We start from the raw sequence: 22,237 nt of genomic DNA on the forward strand, positions 1-22,237 counted from the left end.
CTGTATGTATATGCATATAAAAATGTACCAGTATAAAGTATGTAATATCATTTTGACTTGGCCTCCACTTAAGATATATTATACTATGACGATAAAACTTTGTGATCTTTTTATAATTTCACATATGTATCAGTATAAAACATACATGTCATTTTGTTTTTGTGTCTTTTTCATAAACTTGTTTTGTACCTTGATTTTGTACCTTGATTTTTCTTCACTCACCTATTGGAACACTCACCTTCTTGGAGCACTTTCTATGTCACTACAAAGAGGGATCAACTTAATTATTTGTAGCTGTTGTATAGTACTCTCTATTATGGATACATTTTTTTTATTTAGTCATAGCCCTAGTTATGGACATTTTTCACTGGACCAAACAGTACAAAAGTGAACAACCTTTCACTTGTATCCTTGTGCACAACGGTTTTCATTTTAAATAAATTAAAACGTTCACAAAAAAGGGTATCTCTCTTAGAATTGCTGTCTCAGGAAATTTCTGGAAAGTTCTGAAATCCTACAAAGCTTTGTTTCTGTATTTCTCTTGAAAATGGCATAACTTCCAAGGACCAAAAAATATTCCCCCAATTTTTCAAGCTACCTCCACCCATCCACTCAGCTTCTGGAGCTAAGATGTAAATCCTATACACCAAGATTTCATTTTAATTCAATACAACAAACAGGTATTGAATATCTTTGATGAGGAAGGCACTCTTTTTCCAGAAGTATAGCAGTAAGATAAGGTTCTCACCCATTAGACACTTAAAATCTGACAGCGACAATTAGCAGCCAAAACAAAGAACAATGGCAGAACATAGAGTTAGATAAAGGTGGGATGAAGGAGAAAACATCTCTTGTTCTGTCACCCCAACATCTATTCCTTCTTCTGGCACAGCACCCTGGTTTCACTCTGGGGAGCCACCCTGCTGTGGAATGTAATCCTAGGAATACTCTCATGAGGCAGCTTGCCCTTCTCTGGCCAAGGGCTGGACATCTAATCCTAATTAGGATGACCCCCTGAAATCTGAATCTTGAGGGAATTTTAATAACAACAATTGCTGCCATTGCTAACATACTGAATGCTTACAAGGTGCCAGGCACTGCTTTAAGTGTCTTCCATGGATTACCTCATTCAATCTTTCCAATGACTTTGGGAGATAGATACCACTATTTCCCCATTTCACTGATGAGGAAACAGAAGGACGTGCCCAAGTGTACAAAGCTAGTATGTGGTAGATCCCAGTCTGACTGCAGAGCCTGTGCTCTTAACCAGAATGCTCTTAGATGAAGCATATAATCTTTCTTAGAGCTCAGCTGTCTGCAGGAAGTGCCCTGAAGAGGCTGTCCATGGTTGCCTGCTGCTTCTTCTCCCACTGCTATTCTGGGTCTCTCCTCTCTGATAACTGGTTCCCCAGGTTTCCTCTGATTCTATGAACTACTCCCCATCTTCCAAATATATTATTTTTACTTAAATTTAGCAGAGTAGGTTTCTGTTGCTCACAACCAAAGAATCCCAACTGGTAGAGTGACAAAATACCATGAGGGCTTCAGATGGGAGAAATGATCTCTGGTTAGAAGATTCATGTAAGACTTTATAGGCTCTGATAGAATTGTGTCCCTTCTCTCAGAGGACCAATGTCAGTTTGTAATTAAATTCTAATTAGTATAATTAGTTAATGTCCCTTCATCCAACCAAAGTGTAAGCTCCATGAGAGCCAGACTAAATCTCAGGTGCCTAACATAGTACCTGTATCATAGTAGTAACTCAGTAAATCTTGGTTGAATGAATGGAAGATAAATTATTTGAGATGATCATTAATGAGTGAATGACACTGACATAGGAAGAGTGAGTATTTAGGATACATAGATCTGCATAAGCAGAATAGGCTTTTGGAAGTAGAATATTGGAAGATAATTTTTAAAAGGAAAGTTCTTCAATGCAGTGGGAGGTGAAGGTTATAGCTCTATGGAAACAAAGTTATAGGCAACCAAAATTTTGGTTCAGCTTTGCTTTAAATTAAGGTGAAATCATAGGCCACAGGCTTAATAATATTTAACTTGGACTCAAGAAATTGTTGGCCTGAGGACTTTGAGTACAACGAAATGTACTGGGTGAGCCATTATTCTTCCTTTAGAGAGATAAGGGAAAAGACAGGATAATATTTACATACCAGTTACCAGAACATTTAAGTTAAATCTATACCTGGTCCATATCTTATGACTATAGGTTGAATTTTTGCCCAGATCTATTTATTAAAAGGGGTAAACAAAGTTGATGCAATGTTCATTCAGAAGTTTGTTTGAAAGCTTATCTTCTAAAGGATGTTGACAAGTAACTTGGGAAATTTTTGTTGGTTAGAGAAAACGATATGTATTAGCAAGCCCAATGTTGAAAAACAAGGTGAGTTCATTTGAAGTTGTAAACTCATTAGATGAATGGCTTCCTCAACTTCCTTAAACTTAACTTCCCAACTCTGCCTTCACCAAGGTTGTCACAAGTAAAACCAGCCAGAAGCTAAGAATTGTGCATTCTCTCACTAAGTTAGATAAGGATTGCAAAGTCTTCCTCTTTGAGAAGTTAATTTTGCAAGTAAAATAAAAGATCTAATAAAAGAAATTTTTTTTAATTTTTTTAAAAGATTTTACTTATTTATTTGAGAGAGAGTGTGTGAGAGAGAACATGAGCAGGGTGATGGGCAGAGAGAGAAGCAGGCTTCCCGCTGAGCAGGGAGTCCGATGCAGGGCTGGATCCCAGGACTCCAGGATCATGACCTGAGCCGAAGACAGATACTTAATCGACTGAGCCACCCAGGCACCCCTAATAAAGGAAATTTAAAACACAACAGAAAGTCTTGTTCTCCCACAGGTCTCCAGGCAAAAGGGAGTCCCCAAAAGATGTGTTTTAAGGAGATTCATGTCCCTGCAGCATAGAGGGTAGCTGGAGGAAGAAAAGAGGGCAGAGACCCTGCAAAGGGCAAAGACCAGTGAATATGCCACTACAGTAGTCCAGGTGATGATAAATGAGAATATAAGCGCTCGGTTCTACCCCTCTAGAGTCCCAGCCTCTGATGCAACATTTTTGTCTTTTGTTGAAGCTAAAGATTTAATATAAGGACTATAAAGGAAGGTGGTAAGAAATAGATCAAGAACAGTCAATTGTCTTGCATTTACAGCATAAGAAGACAATGTCTTAAAGTCTAAAATAGCCTGTTTTGACTCAAGATTAAAAGTCATTTAAAACTCTATAAAATGGGATCACTAGGACCTAGAGTGATATGTAAAGAGATAGGTAAAGCCAGATAAGGGGTTAATCCATTCAGGTAGTTAATTAACTCATTCATTCATTCAGTCAGTCTACTACATTCATTGAAGGCTCCCTAAGTGGCAATCACTATTCTGTGGTGGGAGGTAATGGTCAGGGGTTACCAGCCCATCGCAACAACAGAGCCAAAAGAAGTTAAGAGGCAGATATAAATAGACAAGAGAAAACCTGGTGCCTTTACCTCTTGGGAGTGACAACCTGTGAGGAGTGTTCGTACAACAGAGCTGTGTAGTAACAAAGGTCAAGTTTTTCCTTAAAGGTTCATTCTGTTAGTGTTCTGTTGAGATCCTCAGTTAGATCCCATGACAAAGATATATGAATCCAAGGCAAAAGGCTACTTGGGAGATTTTGGATATTAATGAAGATCTCCTTGGGAAGTCACCAGACACTTTAAATTCTACTTCAAAAAGAGTTAAAATAGTAGATCCTCATGGAGAGATCTGGTTTTGAGCTCTCCATCCCCACCAAGTATTTAAGTAGTAAGTAAGTTGCCTATGGATAGGGATGATGAGAAGGTATTCAAAGACTCAGAAGGGGTGAACTAAATGGTTGTTAAGTCCCCATCCAAAAGTCTATGATTCCCACAAAATACAGCTTCAGAGGAAGTGGCAGGAGGTAGGGTTTATTTGCTAGGTGGAAAGACAGTGGACATGTTTGCATTATTTACAAACCACTGATGTTGTGGGAGCTGCAGACCAGGCCCCAGCAAAAGCAGTGGTTTATCAATCTGAAAGTCCTCTACTTCACAGATTATCAAAACCAAGCATCCCCACAAGACAAAGCCTCCTGGTGCTGAGAGTCAGCAAAATTTTAGCTGAGGAGGCCATTAATAACGTGGCCTGTTTTTCAGAAAGTACTTTGTTTTCTCATTAACCATGATTTCTCAGAAATGTCTGGCTCCTCTGTTTTGAGATGAAATAGTTTTTCTCGTTTGTAATTGGAGCTGTGAAATTATATTAGCCTGTAAAGCTTCAGGAAGTAGCATTTCTAAATTGTGGCTTGATTGTCAAGCAAACACAAACGGCTTAAAAGATAAGTGTTGCCAGAGCCTTAAATCAATCTTTATAGGCAGAGCCAATGAGTATCAGAGATCTGCAAACCCACCCCAGGTACCTGATACCCGACAAAGGCTGGGAGATCTGCCACCAGGTGACAAGTCCAAATTGTAATTGGACCAGCACTTAGGAAACCGCAGAGCTATTCAACGCTGTATTTTCACAGGAAGGAGCTTTCTTTTATTGACGTGATGGCAGAGAGGACAATGCAGTGTTCCTGGGCTCTGGTTTCTTCCTTCTTGGAGAAAGTTTTGTCCTATGGAAGAAGGTGCTACTGCCAGAATCCATAGCTCTCTTGAAGTGTCATATGCTTTTGCAGTAATTTCAAGACTCAGGGACTCTAAATATGAAGGTCCTTTCCCTCGCCTCCATCTCCATTAATATTAGCCCCATAGAAAGAATGAAATAGAGATGCTTTGTCCATTTTGGAAAATCACTTTGAGATGCATCAGGGCCAAAACTACATCTATGACCACAGCCCCAACCCCAGCTCCAGAGGGAAGCACACCTAAGAACCACATATGAACTCAGCATCTTCCCCCAGGTCGGCTCCTCCTCTGCTTGTCTCAGAGTGAAGGCACCTCAGTCACACAGTCCACACCATCAACGAAACAACTTGCTTCCTCTCTCTGAACCCAGCGTCAATCCATCATGAAGTCATATCCATCTGGCCCCCCAAGCCAGCCTTCTCCATCCTCCATTCCAAGTCTCCCAAACCTATCTCCCCATTTCCAATCTCAGTAGCAGGAATTTCCACCAAACTCAAGCCTGACCACAGGAGCCACAGCTTGAAGTTCTTCTGTGGTTTCCGATTGTCCTCAGGGCGAGTATTGCGAACCCTTTGGCATAGCTGAAAGCCCTTTGTGACCAAACCCTTCCTTACCTCCCCATACTCCACTTCCCACGCTGTCCCAGCCTCTTCCTCTCCTGCTTCTCAGTTTCTGCACATTATTTTCTTTGCCCAGAATGCTTTTACCCATCTATCTTTACCTAACTTCTTCTTGCCTTCTAGGTCTTAACTTAGATGCCAAAACCCCTACGACAACATCCCTGACATCCCAATATGACTTGGGCGGCTCTCTCCTAAGCTCCCTGTAGCACTCAAACGTCTGTCTTAATCATTTGTCATACTACGTGGTCATTGTCCTGTGTAATGGGATGAGCAGTGAGATCCTTGTTATCATCTCAGAAATGAAGCCGAGGCCTGAAGCTGAAAATGAAAGATGTAATTACCCCGCATTCTAAATTCAAATTGTCTCCAGTAGTGAGGGTACACCTCAAGATTTTCTGAGAGGTACCAGTTCAGTACCAGCCCCACACCAATCTCCATGCACCTGAGGGAGGATCGGCAGAGGTCTTTGGATATAAAGCGATGTCCACAGAGAGAGGCCCCAAAGTGGATGTGGAGTGAGGAAGAGCCAAAAGGATCACTCATGAAATATACGAAGATGAGACTGGCACCTTATATCCCCACTAGGGACACGTTGGCTGATTTTCGAGCCCAGATGCCTCCCAGTTCTGCCAACACAATGGAAAGACATGAGAACACTCAGAAGCCCTGCTCGTTAAACACAAGCAAGGCGTTTGTGTCAGGGCCTTGGTCACATCCTCAGTGTGGTTACCCCGTGTCTAAACCTGCCAGTGGCAACCTTCACTTGGAGTTTCATAGCCAGCTCCTTACTTTGTCACCAACATAGGTTAATCGATTCTTCAACCCCAGTCGATATTTTACAGGCTTTAAGGTGAAACTCATTCTGCTTTACCCAAGTTTCTATTGACCAAAAGGTGAATTCAGCTCAGCTCAAGCCTCTTGGGGGACGGTGAGGAGCTTGCAGTTATCAAGGCTTGTCCTGTCCTCCCCACAGCCCTTTTGGCAAACAGAGAAAATGCCTAATTGAAGCCCAAAATTCTCTCTGGGCATGGCTGAGCAGTGCAAGCTTGGCTCAGTGCTTTTCTTCTGTTTGGTTGGGGACCATTCACAGGTGTCAGAGGCCATGTGGTTGGATCAGCTTGACATGGAGGAGGACCTCCACACACAGCTCCTCTGACAGATAGCAATTTGTTCTCACAACCTCCCTCCCTCCAGCCAGTGTGTCATGAAGAAAAGTAATTCCACCCACTGGGAAATCAATAACTACTCACAAACTTCATATTCTGGATCAGGTTACAAGCCTTTTACAACTCTACTAGCATTTCCCCCCCCACATTCTTGAGCAGCAACTCATGATTCACTTTCCTTACCTCCCTGAAAGCACACCTAATTACAATATCCAGAATCATCCCTCACTCCCCCTCCAGCCTGCGTCTGCCATGATGTACATCTTCACTTTATGAAGCCTGAGGGCCAAAATATGTCTCCCCAGCTAAACAAACACAGCCTATTTAGAGATTTCACAACTCAGCAACTGTAAAAATTCTCCTTCGGTATCTTAGAGGGTGAATGCTAAAGAAGAAATGTACTTCCAGAACTTTATTGTAGATACCCACTTCACCTTCAGTCCAAGCTATTGCTTTTACCACATAGCCTTTATATTTAACATGAAACATGACCCTGCACTAAACCTATAAGAAAATGCCCTATAAGAAGTTGAAATTGGCCACTCAGAAACATAGTGATGACAGGAAGGTTGATTGATATACAGTTGCTGGAATTAAGAGGATGTATGTTTGTGCCCCAAAAATGTCACACTGATTATAAATATAATTTGTAAGCTCTGATAGTCTATGTGTAATCTATTTATATCTTTGAGTATATAGATAATAGACATAGATATATGTTGCTGGAATTAATCTACATCTATATGTGTGTGTGTGTGTGTGTGTGTGTGTGTAAGAGAGAGAGAGGGAGAGATCAAATAATTACTGTAACAGATACTGTTCTACTGGATGTTATATTCTAGTGGATATCAAAAACACTCAAGAGGATAATAATTGTCTTAGGTTGGATTCTCCAGAAGCAAACTCAGAGATGAGGTTTGGATGAAGGTGACTTACTTAAGAGGTGTTCCAGAAAACACTGGAAGGGGACTAGAGAAGCAGAGACCATCAAGGGGAGGAGGCCAGGCAGGCTGCAAAGGCAGGAAAGCATCACAGGAAGTGAGCACGGGAAGCAGTGCGGGCTGCGGGGCATTATTTCGACCACGGGAATGGACAGCCATGGGCCCTGTGAGTGCTCTCAGCACACAGGCCCCTGCAGCCTAAGGGCAGCCCAGGGAGGCCAGTGCCAGCTACGGGCAGAGAAAGTCCTCCTGGAGCTGTTGTACACAAAAATGCTCATCGATCACAGGAGGCCCAGAGCCCCAGAGTTGATGTTGCAATGACAAACACGGACAGCTGCCCCCAAAACAAGGAACTGGGGAACAGGAGAAAGAGAGCCTGGGTGTGCAGGGAAGACCATTCCACATGAGGCAGTTAAGAAGACCTCTTTGCTGGGACCTGAGTGTGAGAAGGGAACAGCCTGCAAAGATCTCAGGAAAGTGCACGCCAAGCAGAGGAACTAGCATGTCCGGGCCCTGGGGTGGAAAGGTGCCTAACATGTTGAAGGAATCACGTGGACCAAGTGTGGCCAGATTATGGAACATGGGAAGCATACTAACGAGATGACAAACTTGGAGAGTCTGGCTGGGGCCAGGTCTCATCATGTGGCCCATGGTAAGGAGTCTGACCCTTGGGGGAAATAAGCATGTTTTGTTTTTGTACTTTTAATGGGTGTTGGGGGTGGGCCTAGAAAGGAAGGCAGAACACGGTAGAGGTTTGTTGAGGAGGGGAAGAAGAGGTCTAATATTTATTGAGCCCTCACTATCTACCAGGCATTCTCTGTATGAAGAGAGTATCATTATTCCTATTTCTTGGATGAGGAAACTGAAGCTCAGAGTGGTTCAGTAACTTGCCTAATATCACACAGCTGGGATTTAAACCTAGGAAATGTGCTTCCAGAGCCCACGTTCACATCTGCTAAGCTATCCTGCCTCCTTACAGTAACAGTGATGGGGAGAGAAGATGAAAGCTTGATTAGTTTGTAGCACGAGAGACAGAAGTCGAGAGACGTGGGGCAGAGCTAACATGTCTTGCTGATGGATTAGATGTGCTATATCAATGTGTAAGCATATGGATTTTGGACAGTTGAGTGAGAAAATAATAGATTCATTTTAGGATTTATCAAATTAGGATCTAATCATGGGGACCATTTCATTGCCTCAACTAGCAAGTAATGAAAAGATTCCCATTAACATTTCTCTGATAGTGTGAACTGGCTGCAGAGGTGGCCTGTCATCACATCTTCTGAAAGCTATTAGGGCATAATTGGTGTGTTCTGACAGGTACCTGCACTTTCACTTACCCCTTTGCACTTTCTGAGATCATTTTCACTGCCACTGCTGACCAGCCTCCTCCCGGCCAGCTCACTCATTAAACCATAATCCAGCTCCATAGACCAGTGCTTTTAGGAAAATAAAGGGTGCAGATATGGCCAATTGAGTCATGACCCCAAATTTGATTTGTCCCTAATGCTTAGAACGATTACATTCGCAATGCCATGCCAGATGAGTGTAGCTTAGCCTGTTATAAGACTGTCTCGCCCACCTCCTAACCCTGGCTAATGGAAGGAGAAGCAAATGGAAAAGCTTGGGGTGGAACCAAGTGGCCTTTATACTGGATAATCTGGGCCATTTTTAAAGGAAGAGTCCCATCAAAGTACTATGCTCCATTTCAAATTCATGCAAGAGGAGAAATGAGTCAAGTTAGCTTTTTGACTGCAAAGAGCTCTGTCTTACTTCCCTTGCACCCATTTGATTCTAATTCAGTGACATCTGGAATTCAAATTAATTTATAAGCACTTAGGACACCTATTAGAACAGTCAGTACCACCCATACCCCTCCAGGGCTTATCATCCCTGACCCATTGCCTTTCTTCCACACCATGTTACGCAGATCCCTTAATCTATTCACCCCAGCCCCTAGCCCTTTGGAGACTCACACGATTCACTGGCTTCACGGATTTCAATCTATACTTAACCAAGAACTCTTTCACCTTTAACTCTTTCTGAGCTAATTTGCGGTGGTATACTCAGAGTTTTCTTGGCAGTAGGAGTCATTATAACAAATACGTTTTAATAAAGGTTAGAAACCATTTGTCCAGAAATCCATTGAGAATGAAAGGGAATGGGAGAGGGAGATACTAAGTATGAGACAGGCAACATATGTTGAACTCCTTCTCGGTGCCAGGCACCACGCTGAGAATTTATTTAACCATTACCAAAACCTGTTCCATATATTATGTTATCCCCATTTTACAGATGAGAAAATAAGAGCTCCAAGCAGCATAGCTTACCCAGGGTCACTTAGCTAGCATGACCACAACCAAGGCAAGATTCCAACACAGACCTGTCTGGCTTCAATGCCAGCACCATTTCCAACTCCACTCACATGTGCATGAGTGCAGACAATCATTCCCAGCTCCTAGATTCTGCCAGCACAAGGCAGCCACCCTTTGAATTTGTTAGCTCCCTCAAGCTGTCCTGAAATAGAAAATCCAAGATCCTGGTTGACTGATTTGTTTAATCGTTGATTGTTTTGTTTTAATAAGGGTTAGGGTCCCAGGGGAATAAAACAAACAAATTCCAGTCCTGGAATCCTAAACAATGATGAGCACTCATCAACTTGATGATTCAACCTTCAGTTCAGTCATTCACTTTCATTTTGTTAATTCAACCAACCATTTCTTGAGCTACAATTGATTGAGCTCACTACAGTTGGTTAGCAAACAGCAATCAAGACTTTCAAACCATTCACTACCTTTTCCTAGAAGACAGTGAGAGCCTGGAGTGAGATGTCTAATCTCAATCAAGTCCTGTCTCCTACAGTTCCTGGAACAATCTTGTCACACAGTAGGATCCTAATAAGTATTAGATTGATATGAATGAGTGTTTGCTGATTTCAGAGAGGGAGCCCGGTCTGCCTACATTGAGGGCAACTCTCAGAATCAGAACCCTATTTAGTGTTGGGTTGTTGCAATATTTATTACTCTGTGCTGTCCTTGAAGAAACCAAGTGACAGTAGCTGGGGCTGGGGGAGGGATGTTTAAGGAGCACTGTATGTGTGCTTCTCACCTTCCCACCTTCCCTGAGCAGCCCTTCTAGCAATACCTTCCCATTCTCGGCTTTCCCCCCATCACAGAGGGCAAGGATGGAAGTGGACAGAACTCCGGATGAGGGTCCAGAGACCTAGGTCCAGGTCCTAGCCTTACTACTGGTAGGCTGTGTGGCCTCAGATAGGTCATTTTTGCTTCCTCTAAAACTGGGGATTAAAATGCCTAATTCATAAGAGGATCCAAATAAGACATCATACAAATTCAGTTGTAGCTATTAAGCATAAAGAGGTGTGGGGATCTGATGCTATGCCTAAGAAATTTTGGGATCCAAAGCGAAGCACACTAGAACTTCAGTTTCCTTCAGCTGTAGCTAACATATACACTTGACAAAACACCTGGACCAGGCATGCTGGAATGAAATGGATTTGAAGCTATTACCTGCATTATTCAAACAAAGTGCGCTTCTGTCTGAAATACCAAACTCAGAGGACTGCGTTCCAAGGGGTGGATATAAATTGAAATGATTGGGATATACGCTTTGGATTTTTATGTTCCCTTTTGTATGTGGAGAGACTAAAGGAGAGCTCAGGCGAGCTTTTTCTGAACATCCTTTTACATTTCTGTTTGCAACTTAGAATAATAATGCCACTTGCCTGCAATCCTCAAGCCACCCCCTGAGCAATCCTGTATTACTGCCATCACAAAACTTAAGAATACCAAGAAGAACACAAACCAACAGCAATGTTTTGGATCAATATGAGCAGTCAGCATTCCATTTCTGGGAAAAGTGCACATTAAAAGCCTCTTGTTTACATTTTAAGGCTAACAAAGGGGCCCTTCATTTCAGAGAATTAAATGAGAAAATTCTCCTGGATTCAAGCATTAACAAAATGGAATGGTTGTGTACTTGTCTCCAGTCATCATCTGATTCTCTCTTCCTCTCACCTTCCCCATAACAGCTCCAGAGGAGAGGAGGCTGGGGCCCCTCTCATTTACAGCCCTACACATTTAAAATCCAGCGTTGCTCCTTACAAAGGGAAAAAAAGGGAAGTGTAATATATTTCACACAAGCTGAATAATTGGAAGCAAACTTCAAAGAAAGGGGGAAAAAATCATTGCCTTTTACCCCCCACAAATAAAAGTGGAAATGGGGAGAATTTCTCCTCTGGCCTCTTCTTTTCTAAAAGCACTCAGCTAAGAAGGCAGAGAACAGAGACAGTCCTGAGGGGGTGGGGGCCTTTGCCTGCTTAGTTTTTCCATTCCTGCAACAGAGCCCACGTGAGCTCTCCCCGGGAAGGCCCAAAGCAAAAGAGTGATTTAAGAAATGAATCACATTAAAAAAAAAAAAAATGAATCACATACTTAGGCCCAATATTTTAATGAGAGGATCAAAGAGATTCTGTTTGTACTCTGAAGCCAATGAAGAGGAAACTGGGCTAAGATGTGAGACAGGAGAAAGTAAACAGAATAAATATCAGTCAACAACATGTAATAAGCTTCCGTACAAAAGGAGGACAATATATGGTCTTTATCCTTGGGGCAGTCCAAGTATAATAAAGAAAAGAACCAGTCAATTGATAGGAACAGTATAAAAAAGTGCATACAATGAAACACACTGTATTTCCAGCTATGTTCAGTCCCTGCTGATGAACTTCAAACTGTAGTCCTATGAAATTAACATTAATGTTTTATTTCAGGCATGACACGCTGATATATTTATTATTAGTTTTATGTATTTCTTCCCATGCTACCTTACTCCAAAAAGAAAAAGAAAGAAGATGACATACCAATGTAAAAGTTAACATAAGGGCTCCAAGTGCCCATAAAATGTAGCTCTTCACTTGTATGATAAACTGTTAGGGCAATAAAGGAAATCACCCAAGTTCTAGAGTTTGCTGGTCATTAAGGTAGAAGAGAACTAATTCTGTAAGAGAAACAGATCTTTTCTGGTACTAAATTCTTAAAGAAATTTTTCATACTGAGTTAATGTTAATGGTCTACATTAAAATTTAGTAGTGTTTAGGTGCTTTTGACATCAGACTGGAATTTTAACTCTGAGAAGAACCTGAGAAAAGCTAATGGCTTCAGTTCCTTTGTGTCATGTGTCTATGCAAAACATAAAAACAACAAAGAGAGGAGGGCTCAGGACTGTGTGCTTGTCCTTACATGGCACTTTCATTTATTTTTCATGCAAACCATTTGTTTGCCTAGCAAATGTCAAGCATCATAAATGGCACAGAGGTGTATGGGACCAGGATGTAAATGGCAAAGACAGAGAGAAGTGACCAAATTCAAGGCATATATAAGAAGATTCAAAGGCCTTCGTGATTGACTGAAAGTGAAAAATGAGGCACAAGAAAATTTGAGAGCTAGCTCCAAATGACTGGCAGAAAATAATGGAAGAGGAGAAGGTTTTCAGGAACAGAATGAATACAGCTTTGGAAATGTTGAGTTGGAGTACCTGTAAGACATTCAAATGGAGATGTCAAAGGGACAGCTGGCTAGATGTGTCTCAAAATGATCTACTACAAATGGGTAAGCATAAATTCAACTATATGAAGATGCATTGAACATGGCTGCATCCCAAAAAGCATTGATAATGGCTATTATGGTGTATTTAACAGAGAGCACCATACTGAAGTTTATCTGGTGAAGACCCTGATGAAGGGAAAGGAAGGAGAAGCAAAAGGAGGGGAAGGAAGACACAGAAGACAAGGAAGAGGAGGAGAAGAAAGTAAAGATGGAAAAGGAAAAGTAGCAACACCTGAGGTCTGAACGAGGATGTCTGCGGACACATGTTGGGACAAGGCAGCTCAAAGGGGCTTGGAAACATGAGGGATTTTCACTTGAAATTTTTAGATCATCACAAAGACAGGTTTAGAAAGAGCCCAAAGATGGCTAAGCAGTCCAAACTGCCCCGGGGATGTAACCAATACACTTGGCAACACTGTCACTTTACTAAGTAGGAGCAAGTAGGAGCTGGAGGGCAGAGTTTTCTGGCAACAAGAGTCAACCACTATTTCTAGAGCACCTCTAATGTACCCAACTCTTAAAACTGGGATGGAACATAGCTAAAGTCTGGCCCTTTCCCTCAAGGACTCTCCTGCTAGAGCATCATGCACAGCCTACTAGCCCAGGACAAGCAAGGCATAGTGATTAAGTGGACTATGAAGAGGAGGAATGCAAAGAAATGTCAGCATGAAGGAGGCTCCATTCTCATTCCTCTGATGCCCTAAGGATCAGGCCACACAATGAGTGCTACAGAGCCAATGGCAGAGGATATTAAGAGCAGGAATCTCTCTATATCTTTGTTTCTTTTAAAGTGGAGAAAATGAGAGCTCTTCCCTTCACAAGGTTTGAAGAATAAAATAGTATGTGTCAAGCACCTGGACCAGCACACCTGGACCATGGTAAGCACTATATAAGTGCACACTATTATTGTTTATTTTTGTTTTAATTTCCATATGTAACTTTCTAGGTAGTAAAAACATGCTGTATCTTGACATGGGTGGTGGTTGCATGGGTGGATACATGAGTAAAAAATTCTCGGAGCTGTACACTTTTGTGTATTTCACTATAGATAAATTCCACCAAAGTTACAAAATATATATTGTTACAATGGAAGGTAATAGTTTCTCTTCAACAGGTGTAGACAATAAGGCTTGAAGAAGTCAAGCAAGTCTCCTGAGATAGTCCACCAGATCTCAGCCTGCCTTCCTATGTCAGCTGAGCCTTCGTCCTCGACAGGGCTCAAGACAGTGGCCACCCAAAGATGCCGTCCCACACTCAACTTGGAGAATCTTCTGCATGAAGAGAGAGCAGCTGTTCCCTCTTTTCATTCTTTCTCCCACCTTCCACCCTCTTCTCATTTCAGCTCAATTCCATTGTCTCATTAACTATTAAAACCAAAATCCTTGCCAAGTCACAACCTGCAGGTTTTCCTTCACCCAGAGAAGGACTGGCAGTGATTAAGGACTGAAGGGAACACACCCCAAGCTCTGCAAATTCCTCAGGGGCTCAAGATGCCCCACTAGGCACTGAAGTGCACCCACTGCCAAGATAAAGAGCATCAGCCAGAGAAGAGTGAGTGAGCCTCATTTATGAGGTCCTGTAGAAATTAATTTTGTATGCCTCTTCCATTAGCAGTGTGTTTGAGTTAACTTTAATATGCAAGTTATCATGTTAATCTTTGATACTAAAAAAGAATGTATCATCATTAACCTTCTTATCCCTGCATTTAGCAATGCAGTCTTTTTATTAGCCACACTCAAGAGAAGTAGCATTATTTCTTGGCATCTCAGTGCTCTACCTATCTGTATGCAGGTCCACCGGTCACTTTGTAAAATCTCTGCTGATTCAGAAGCCCATTTTTCAAACATTTGACTCTAACTGCCCATAAGTCACCAGAAGTTGACTCCACCTTCCCCCCATTTTTTTTCCAGAGTTCTCTAAATGAGAATGAATTTTCCACTGAAAGAGCATTCCAAAAAGAAAAGAAAGAAAGAAAGAAAGAAAGAAAGAAAGAAAGAAAGAAAGAAAGAAAGAAAGAAAGAAAGAAAAGAAACAAAGAAAAGAAAGAAATAAAAGAAAGAAAGAAAGAAAGAAAGAAAAGAAAGAAAGAAAGAAAAGAAAGAAAGAAAGAAAAGAAAGAAAGAAAGAAAAGAAAGAAAGAAAGAAAGAAAGAAAGAAAGAAAGAAAGAAAGAAAGAAAGAAAGAAAGAAAGAAAGAAAGAAAAAATAAAACACACATGATGGTCAGTGGAAGGCGGCCCACAGCAAGAAGAAAAATGATTAAGTTCTGAGTGATATTTATGAAAAGAAAGCTCATGCCAGGCTAGCAGTAACCGATCTTCAGAGTTCCAGGATATTTGGCTAACTAAGTTATAGGTAAAACAGGAACTTTTGCTTCAGAGAACAGGTAAACACAATAAGCAACATTGGAAGATTAGCCATTAAGGATAATGGAAAAATCACCCAATGGTATAACGTAGTACATCTTTCTCTTCATGTATTCACTGGCTATACGTAAATTATAGGTTAAAAGAAAGTTACCCATACCTCCCTTTGATAAATAACTTTAATATTCCTAACCCATTCATTCCATACATTCTAATCTTTAAAATGTGATAACAGTAGGACAATGTTAGATAAATTGCATTTTGCCACCTTTTTATTCCATTCACACCCTCTCATTGAACAGCAAGATAATGAGAAATTAAGGAACTTCTTAGAAGGGGAAAACAAAACAAGAATGAGGTCTACAATAGAATCTTAAAATAGAACATCAGTTCTTGAAAAATAAAACCAGTTTCTGTTCTCCTTACATGGCACTTTCATTTATTTGTATTATACAGTACACAGTTTATAATTTATAATTACCTACACACTGAAACTAAATTGGCTACCAATCTAGCTTTTTGGCTTGTAAGAAAACTACCGATAATAGGATTGTAGACATATCTGAGTTCCTCTCTGGTATATGGGTAGTTTTAGGTTCTCCTTTTAAATCTACTAATTGGGGACGCCTGCGTGGCTCAGTCAGTTAAACGTCTGTCTTCGGCTCAGGTCATGATCCCAGAGTCCTGGGATCAAGTTCCGCAATGGGCTTCTTGCTCAGCAGGGAGCCTGCTTCTCCCTCTGCCTGCTGCTTCCCCTGTTTGTGCTCACTCTCTCTATTCCTCTCTCCCTCTCTCTCTGACAAATAAATAAATAAAATCTTTTTAAAAAAATAAATCTAATAATTGTTTTTCTGGCTGATACCTTAAAAAGTTATGACGTGAATAAGAAAGCAATAGGATTCAGCCATATATATCCTCAAAGGGCCAAGAGATTTCTAAAGGGCAGAATCAAATATTTTCCAAGGTTCAGCCATTTATTTTCCAAGTTAACCATTATTTTTGCCAATGTGAAACCTACCATGTACTGCTCATAATTTACATCCTACACTATTATTTACTTAATATTTTTGCATAAAGTACCTGCATTCTAATCTGCTTACATTCTTTTAAAAGAAAAATTTGCTATTTCAGATGGAAAACCAGTATTCCTTGCCGTAGATGAAAGGTAAGTGTAACAATCAATACTATAAAAACAAAACACTTTTATTAAATTCCAAGAGGAACTTAAGCCTGAGGTCTGCTCCCTTGTTATCAAAGGAGATTAGTAGAGAAAGATTAAAGACAAAACAGCAAAAGCATACAATCCTTGACATAACCAGAAAGACTGAAAGGGAGTTGGAAGGGAATGAATGATCTTCTGCTTCTGTGGTACAGTACTTTATTTGTGCATACCTAAAATTATTCTCCATGCCAAGGAAAATAATTTTGCATATAGTAGTACATATCCACACCTTGAAAAACACAAGTACCAAGAAAGAAATCAAAATTGGGATTCCTGGTTTCCCATCTCTGCAACTAACTCATGGTGTGACCAGGGGTAGTTCATGCCTTAAAATGAGAATGTTGGATCAGACAATCTCTCCAAGGAGTTGCTCAACTCTGTGTGCCTATGTATTGTGAAACCTTTAAACATATTCTAGCATATCTTCTCATCAACTAAAGTTTTCAGTTATTAACTGCATTTACCCTGTTATCTGAAAGTCTTAGCAGGAAGAAGTAGCAAAGATTTGAAAAGATCAGCTACTTTGGGGCAGAAGAGCCTTTTGAAGCTGTTGTGTTGAAAAAAAAATCGATAAAATCGACTGCAATCCAGGCACAACAGAAGCTGACTGTCCAGGATATATGCCTGTGCATCCCTTAACTTTAGAAGCCAGTAGGCAAAGCACTGTCTTTACATCGACCTTAGAAACCATCACCTGATCATTTGCCTCGGTCAAGTGATAATTTATGCCAGGTGAGTAATAGAGGGTGTTGATTCAAATTATCAGTCTTATCTCCCCCTTCCTATAGAAAAGTAGATTGAGGGAAAAAAGATCAGTAGTTAAAAACCAGTAAGTAACTGTAAGCTTGTTCATTTACAAGATCTGGTATAGTTAAGCAAGTTTCTATAACTATAAAAGAACGACAACAACGTACTTTATAAGGTTTCTATAAGAAATTACAAAAAGTAACTATTATCAGTATTACAATAGTACCTATGTATATTCTCTTTTTCACACAGTTTTTTTCCTGTCTTGATATTCTGAAAAAGTCAATTTAAGCAACAATTTATTTTTAATGTTCTACATTGGCTTCACCTCTGAACTGATAGTAATGAAAACAAATACAATAATTATAAGTGAAAACTTAATGAAAATAATAATTATATTAATTTTATGCTACCACTTATGGGCATTTTTATCATCCAGGGACTGTGCTAAGCATTATTTCATTTATATTTATATCAGCCCTATTATTATCCCCATTTTCCGGATAAAGAAACAGAACCAAAGAAGTGATATGACTTTTCCAAAGTCATAGATGGATATAAAATCCGTCTGGGGCCAAAGTCAAGAAAGCTATGAAAAAAATTTGGAAAAAAAAAGTTGTGGAAAAAAAAAATCAGAGATTACCAAAATCTAGCCTAATATATTGAGAAAGGCTAACTATTTTTTTCTCTATATATATACATTTTAATAAAACTCAATGTTAAAGTCTTCCAAAATAAATAATCTGTCTTAGGTTTCTCATAGACGTCTTTTTTTCTTTTTTTTTAACTTTTTTAACTTTTTAAATTAACATATAATGTATTATTTGTTTCAGGGATACAGGTCTGTGATTCATCAGTCTTACACAATTCACAGCACTCACCATAGCACATAACCTCTCCAGTGTTCATCACCCAGCCACCCCAACCTCCCACCCCCTCCACTCCAGCAGCCTTCAGTTTGTTTCCTGAGATTGAGAGTCTCTTATGGTTTGTCTCCCTCTCTGGTTTCGTCTTGTTTCATTTTTCCCTCCCTTCCCCTATGATCCTCTGTCTTGTTTCTCAAATTCCTCATATCAGTGAGATCATATGATACTTATCTTACTCTGACTGACTTATTTCACTTAGCATTATACCCTCTAGTTCCACCCATGTCTTTGCAAATGGCAAGATTTTTGCAAGACTTCATCTTTTTGATGGCTGCATAATATTCCAGTGTGTGTGTGTGTGTGTGTGTGTGTGTGTGTGTGTGTGTGTGTGTGTATCACATCTTCTTTATCCATTCATCTGTTGATGGATATCTAAGCTCTTTCCATAGTTTGGCTATTATGGACATTGCTGCTATAAACATTGGGGTGCATGTGCCCCTTCAGATCACTACATTTGTATCTTTGGGGTAAACACCCCGTAGTGCAATTGCTGGGTCATAGGGTAGCTCTATTTTCAACTTCTTGAGGAACCTCCATACGGTTTTCCAGAGCGGCTGCACCACCTTGCATTCCCATCAACAGTGTAGAACGGTTCCCTAGAAAGGCTAACTATTCACAGTTCTGAAGCTCTTTGGTATTTCTTTTGTTTTGTTTTCTTAAATAAATTTTTCGATGTTGTAAACAAGAAAGGCTGAATCATCTAGCTCTCCTCTCTGCAGTCCCACGGCACTTTGCTTATAGCTCTACTACAGAACATTCATCCCACATTTTAATGAAGAGTGCCTCATTTTGCAAATGAAGGCAAGCTCCTTGAGGACATCACCACGTTTTTGCCAAGTTTGTATTTTCTAAATGGCTTCTCAATGCTTTGTTTATAGCAGAGAATCAATAAACATTTATTGAATTGAAAACCGTGTTCTAAATGCCTCTCTTCGCCTCCCCTGTACAGAATATGAGATGCCAGAGAGGCAGTTAAAGATATGGGTCTTGAGGTGAAAGCAAAGTCTTGAACTACAGATTAAGGTTGGGGATCGTGGACATCATGATGGCACTGAGCCACAGGGGTGGATGTTCTCTCCTAGGCTAGAGTGGGCAGGATGGAACTGGATACAGCTGAGAACTAGAGCCCTAAGTAGTTGTGGAATGAACTGGATTTGCTCCAAGGCAGTACTTGTCCTCTCTCTGTACCCCCCATTTCTGACCCTTGGACATAGAAAGAAGCGGCTGGAGATCTGCAACCATGCAGCAGTGCATCCTGAGGAGGTCCCCTTTCTCCAGGACCAACCAGGGGACAGAAACTAGGGAGGGCTACCCAGTGTTCTCCCCTATGTTGGCAAGAGAGGGAGAAAGGTAGGGCGGGGGAGCAAAAAGCTGCAAAAAGCCTGGCCACACGGAAGGAGCCAGGCATCAGAGCCACAAGACTGCCGTCTCTCCTGCTCTCTTCCACACATCCCAAGGTCTGTCTCTTGATGTGTGTGGCTAAGATCTCCTGATGAACTAGGATGAGGGAGCAACACATCTTATGCTCAGAGAATTATTTTCTTCTTTTCCTGCTGAACCCACAGTATAAGCCATTCTGCTGTTTGCAGACTGGTCCCACCATCCATCAAGATTTGCAACTCACTGTAGGCCCCTGTAACACCACAGATTTTCCTGAGAGGTGACTGGGACCTCTTGGTTTCTTGGCATGAGCATTGAACAGACAGCAGAGTGCTGTACTGAACCTCTTGCTACCTAGGCTGTAATTGATTTAAAAACCTGCAACCAGAGGTGAGCCCAGAATCCCTATAAACCAAACCAAACCAAGCATCTCATTGCACACATAGGTTCTGGCAAATCTGGGACACTGGCATGGAGGGGCAAGGCTGATGAAAACCAATTTATTGAGACCTGCAGAAATATATGCATGAAGAGAAAAATCCACCTGCAAGTGGGGGTTCTGTTGTCCTGACTGCTACCCCCTCTCCAAGTGCTCAGAAAACTGGTGGAGTCCCCCAAGCCAGGAAACACAGACCCAGCCCTGAACAAGCCTCTTAATGACAGACTGTGGATTCAGCCAAGGCCTGTGAACAATACACTACCCAGGATTCCTCTGAACACAATGAGTCCTTCAGTGTCTTTCATGTCAAGCTGACACTAGTAGCCTCAAACACCCCAGTATAACAAATGCTTTTCAAGCAGTTTTAATTGCACTTGAAGTTGCTGCCTCTTTTTCTATGCTCTTCTGGCAATACAGACTTACTGACACAGATGGACACAATCTTAGAGATCCAAATCTCTGATGATACACATGAGGAATGGAGCCCAGAGAGGGTAAGTTGTTTGTCCAAAGTCACACAGCTTGTTAGTAGCTTTACGGGACTAGAGATCCAATCTTCCGATTCTTAGTACAGTGTTTCTCCAAACAGACTATGTTATCTATCCTTCAATTAAGATAATTGTTTCTTCATCCTATAAACATGCATTGAGGACCTACTCAATGCCAGGTACTTGGAATACAGAGAAAACACTCTTTACCTGAACGCAAGAAGGTGCAAATTCAGGAGATCCCTCAGAAAAGCATCAAAAGAATCAGAGCCTCCCCAGATCCATAATACGTGGATTCTCACTGCATTTGTTTGACTTTTGATAAACCAAATGCAAGCTAGGAGGAATGCCCTCTGTGGCCAGAAGCTGCCGGCACAAGGTGCCCAGAGCTTCTATACCGGCTGCCAACTTCTTTTAGCTCACCCTCACAGGAGGAGGACTTAACAATTTCGCCACTGTCTTGAGGAGCCTGCAAAGAGTTCAGTGGGGGGAGGTGTGTTAGAAGGACCCAACACACATTTTTTAAAAAAACAACACACTTTCATTATGGAGGGGAGGGATGCTTAAAATTTATAGTCAAATCAGAGCTGACCCTGTCCCTCCTGGGTAACAGAGCCAATTTTGGCCAGAGTAGAGCAGCAACACGGAGGATAAAATGGGCTTAAGATGGGTGGAAATTGCAGATGCTACTTAGCACAATAATGGCAGGATTGGCTAATCCAAAAGGATTGAGGCCAAAACCAAATCAATAGAGGAAATATGCTTCCTCCAAATGAAATAAGACTGTGTTGTGTTTCTGAAAAAACAAAACAAAACAAAAAAAAACAATGCTCACCAAGCCTACTTCTTAGGTGACCCAGAAAGAAAACTGGTTGTAGCTCCCTCTGGCAGGGAATATGACATGGGATGAATTCCTACAGCCCACCCATTCTCTCTCTGAAGCCTGTGGTCAACTGCCACCCTTACCCCACATCCTGGAACTAGAGGGCATGGGCGGAGGAGAGTCTCACTCAGAACCAGTTAATGGATGATGCAGGCTTAAGAAGGGACCAAGGGGCAAGGGGCAAGGGGCCAGGTTTTGCTCTAGGACAGGTGGGAGGCCAGGCAATGACTGAGAGGGAGATGGTCAGACGTGAAGAGCTGGGGGCTGGCGGACTGCCAGGTGGGCACAGTGTGGGCCTGAAGCACCACCTAATCACCTTGTGAGTTCCTCCTGAGGCAGCCCTGGGAAATCATCACCATAGCTGGCTCACAGGGGTCTGCTGCAGGGATCCCTGACTCACAGCAACAGCAGATGCATTCACCAACCACCAGCCTACCATGGGCATGAATGATGAAATAAATTCCCTCACCACCTGCCTAAGGCACGGACATGTGCCCTTGAACCAGAAAGAGAGAGGACCCCACCACACTTGAGTCACACTTCCAATAAAATTTGTGTGTGGGCAGCTAACTGGCCTCCTTGGAGCCACTTAATCTTTAAAGGCCTTTTCCCCTTCCTCTGCAGAAGGGATGACAGGAGGGGCAGCTCAATTTGTGTTTCTGTGTGTATGGTCACTGGATTTTTAACATTTTTAACATAGACATTTTTAAGAGCAGTTTTAAGTTCACAGCAAAACTGAACAGGAAGTATAGAGTCCCCAGGGACCCCCTGCCCCCCACACACACAGCCTCCC

General features: G+C 41.5%; 2 protein-coding genes across 2 annotated transcripts in view; one reads left to right on the forward strand and one right to left on the reverse strand.

The window, feature by feature from the left end:
• Positions 1-17,118, forward strand: part of INSYN2B (inhibitory synaptic factor family member 2B) — a 180,038-nt gene extending 162,920 nt beyond the window's left edge. Inside the window, exons 5-6 of the mRNA XM_027605825.2 lie at positions 16,491-16,524; positions 17,061-17,118. Of these exons, the coding sequence (XP_027461626.2) occupies positions 16,491-16,521 (31 nt within the window). The 3' untranslated portion in view covers positions 16,522-16,524; positions 17,061-17,118. The remainder of the gene's footprint in view (positions 1-16,490; positions 16,525-17,060) is intronic.
• Positions 1-22,237, reverse strand: part of DOCK2 (dedicator of cytokinesis 2) — a 407,160-nt gene that overhangs the window by 255,470 nt on the left and 129,453 nt on the right. The gene's annotated exons all lie outside the window — the stretch shown is intronic.

This window comes from Zalophus californianus, chromosome 5, assembly GCF_009762305.2.
Source record: "Zalophus californianus isolate mZalCal1 chromosome 5, mZalCal1.pri.v2, whole genome shotgun sequence".
Lineage (NCBI taxonomy): Eukaryota > Metazoa > Chordata > Mammalia > Carnivora > Otariidae > Zalophus > Zalophus californianus.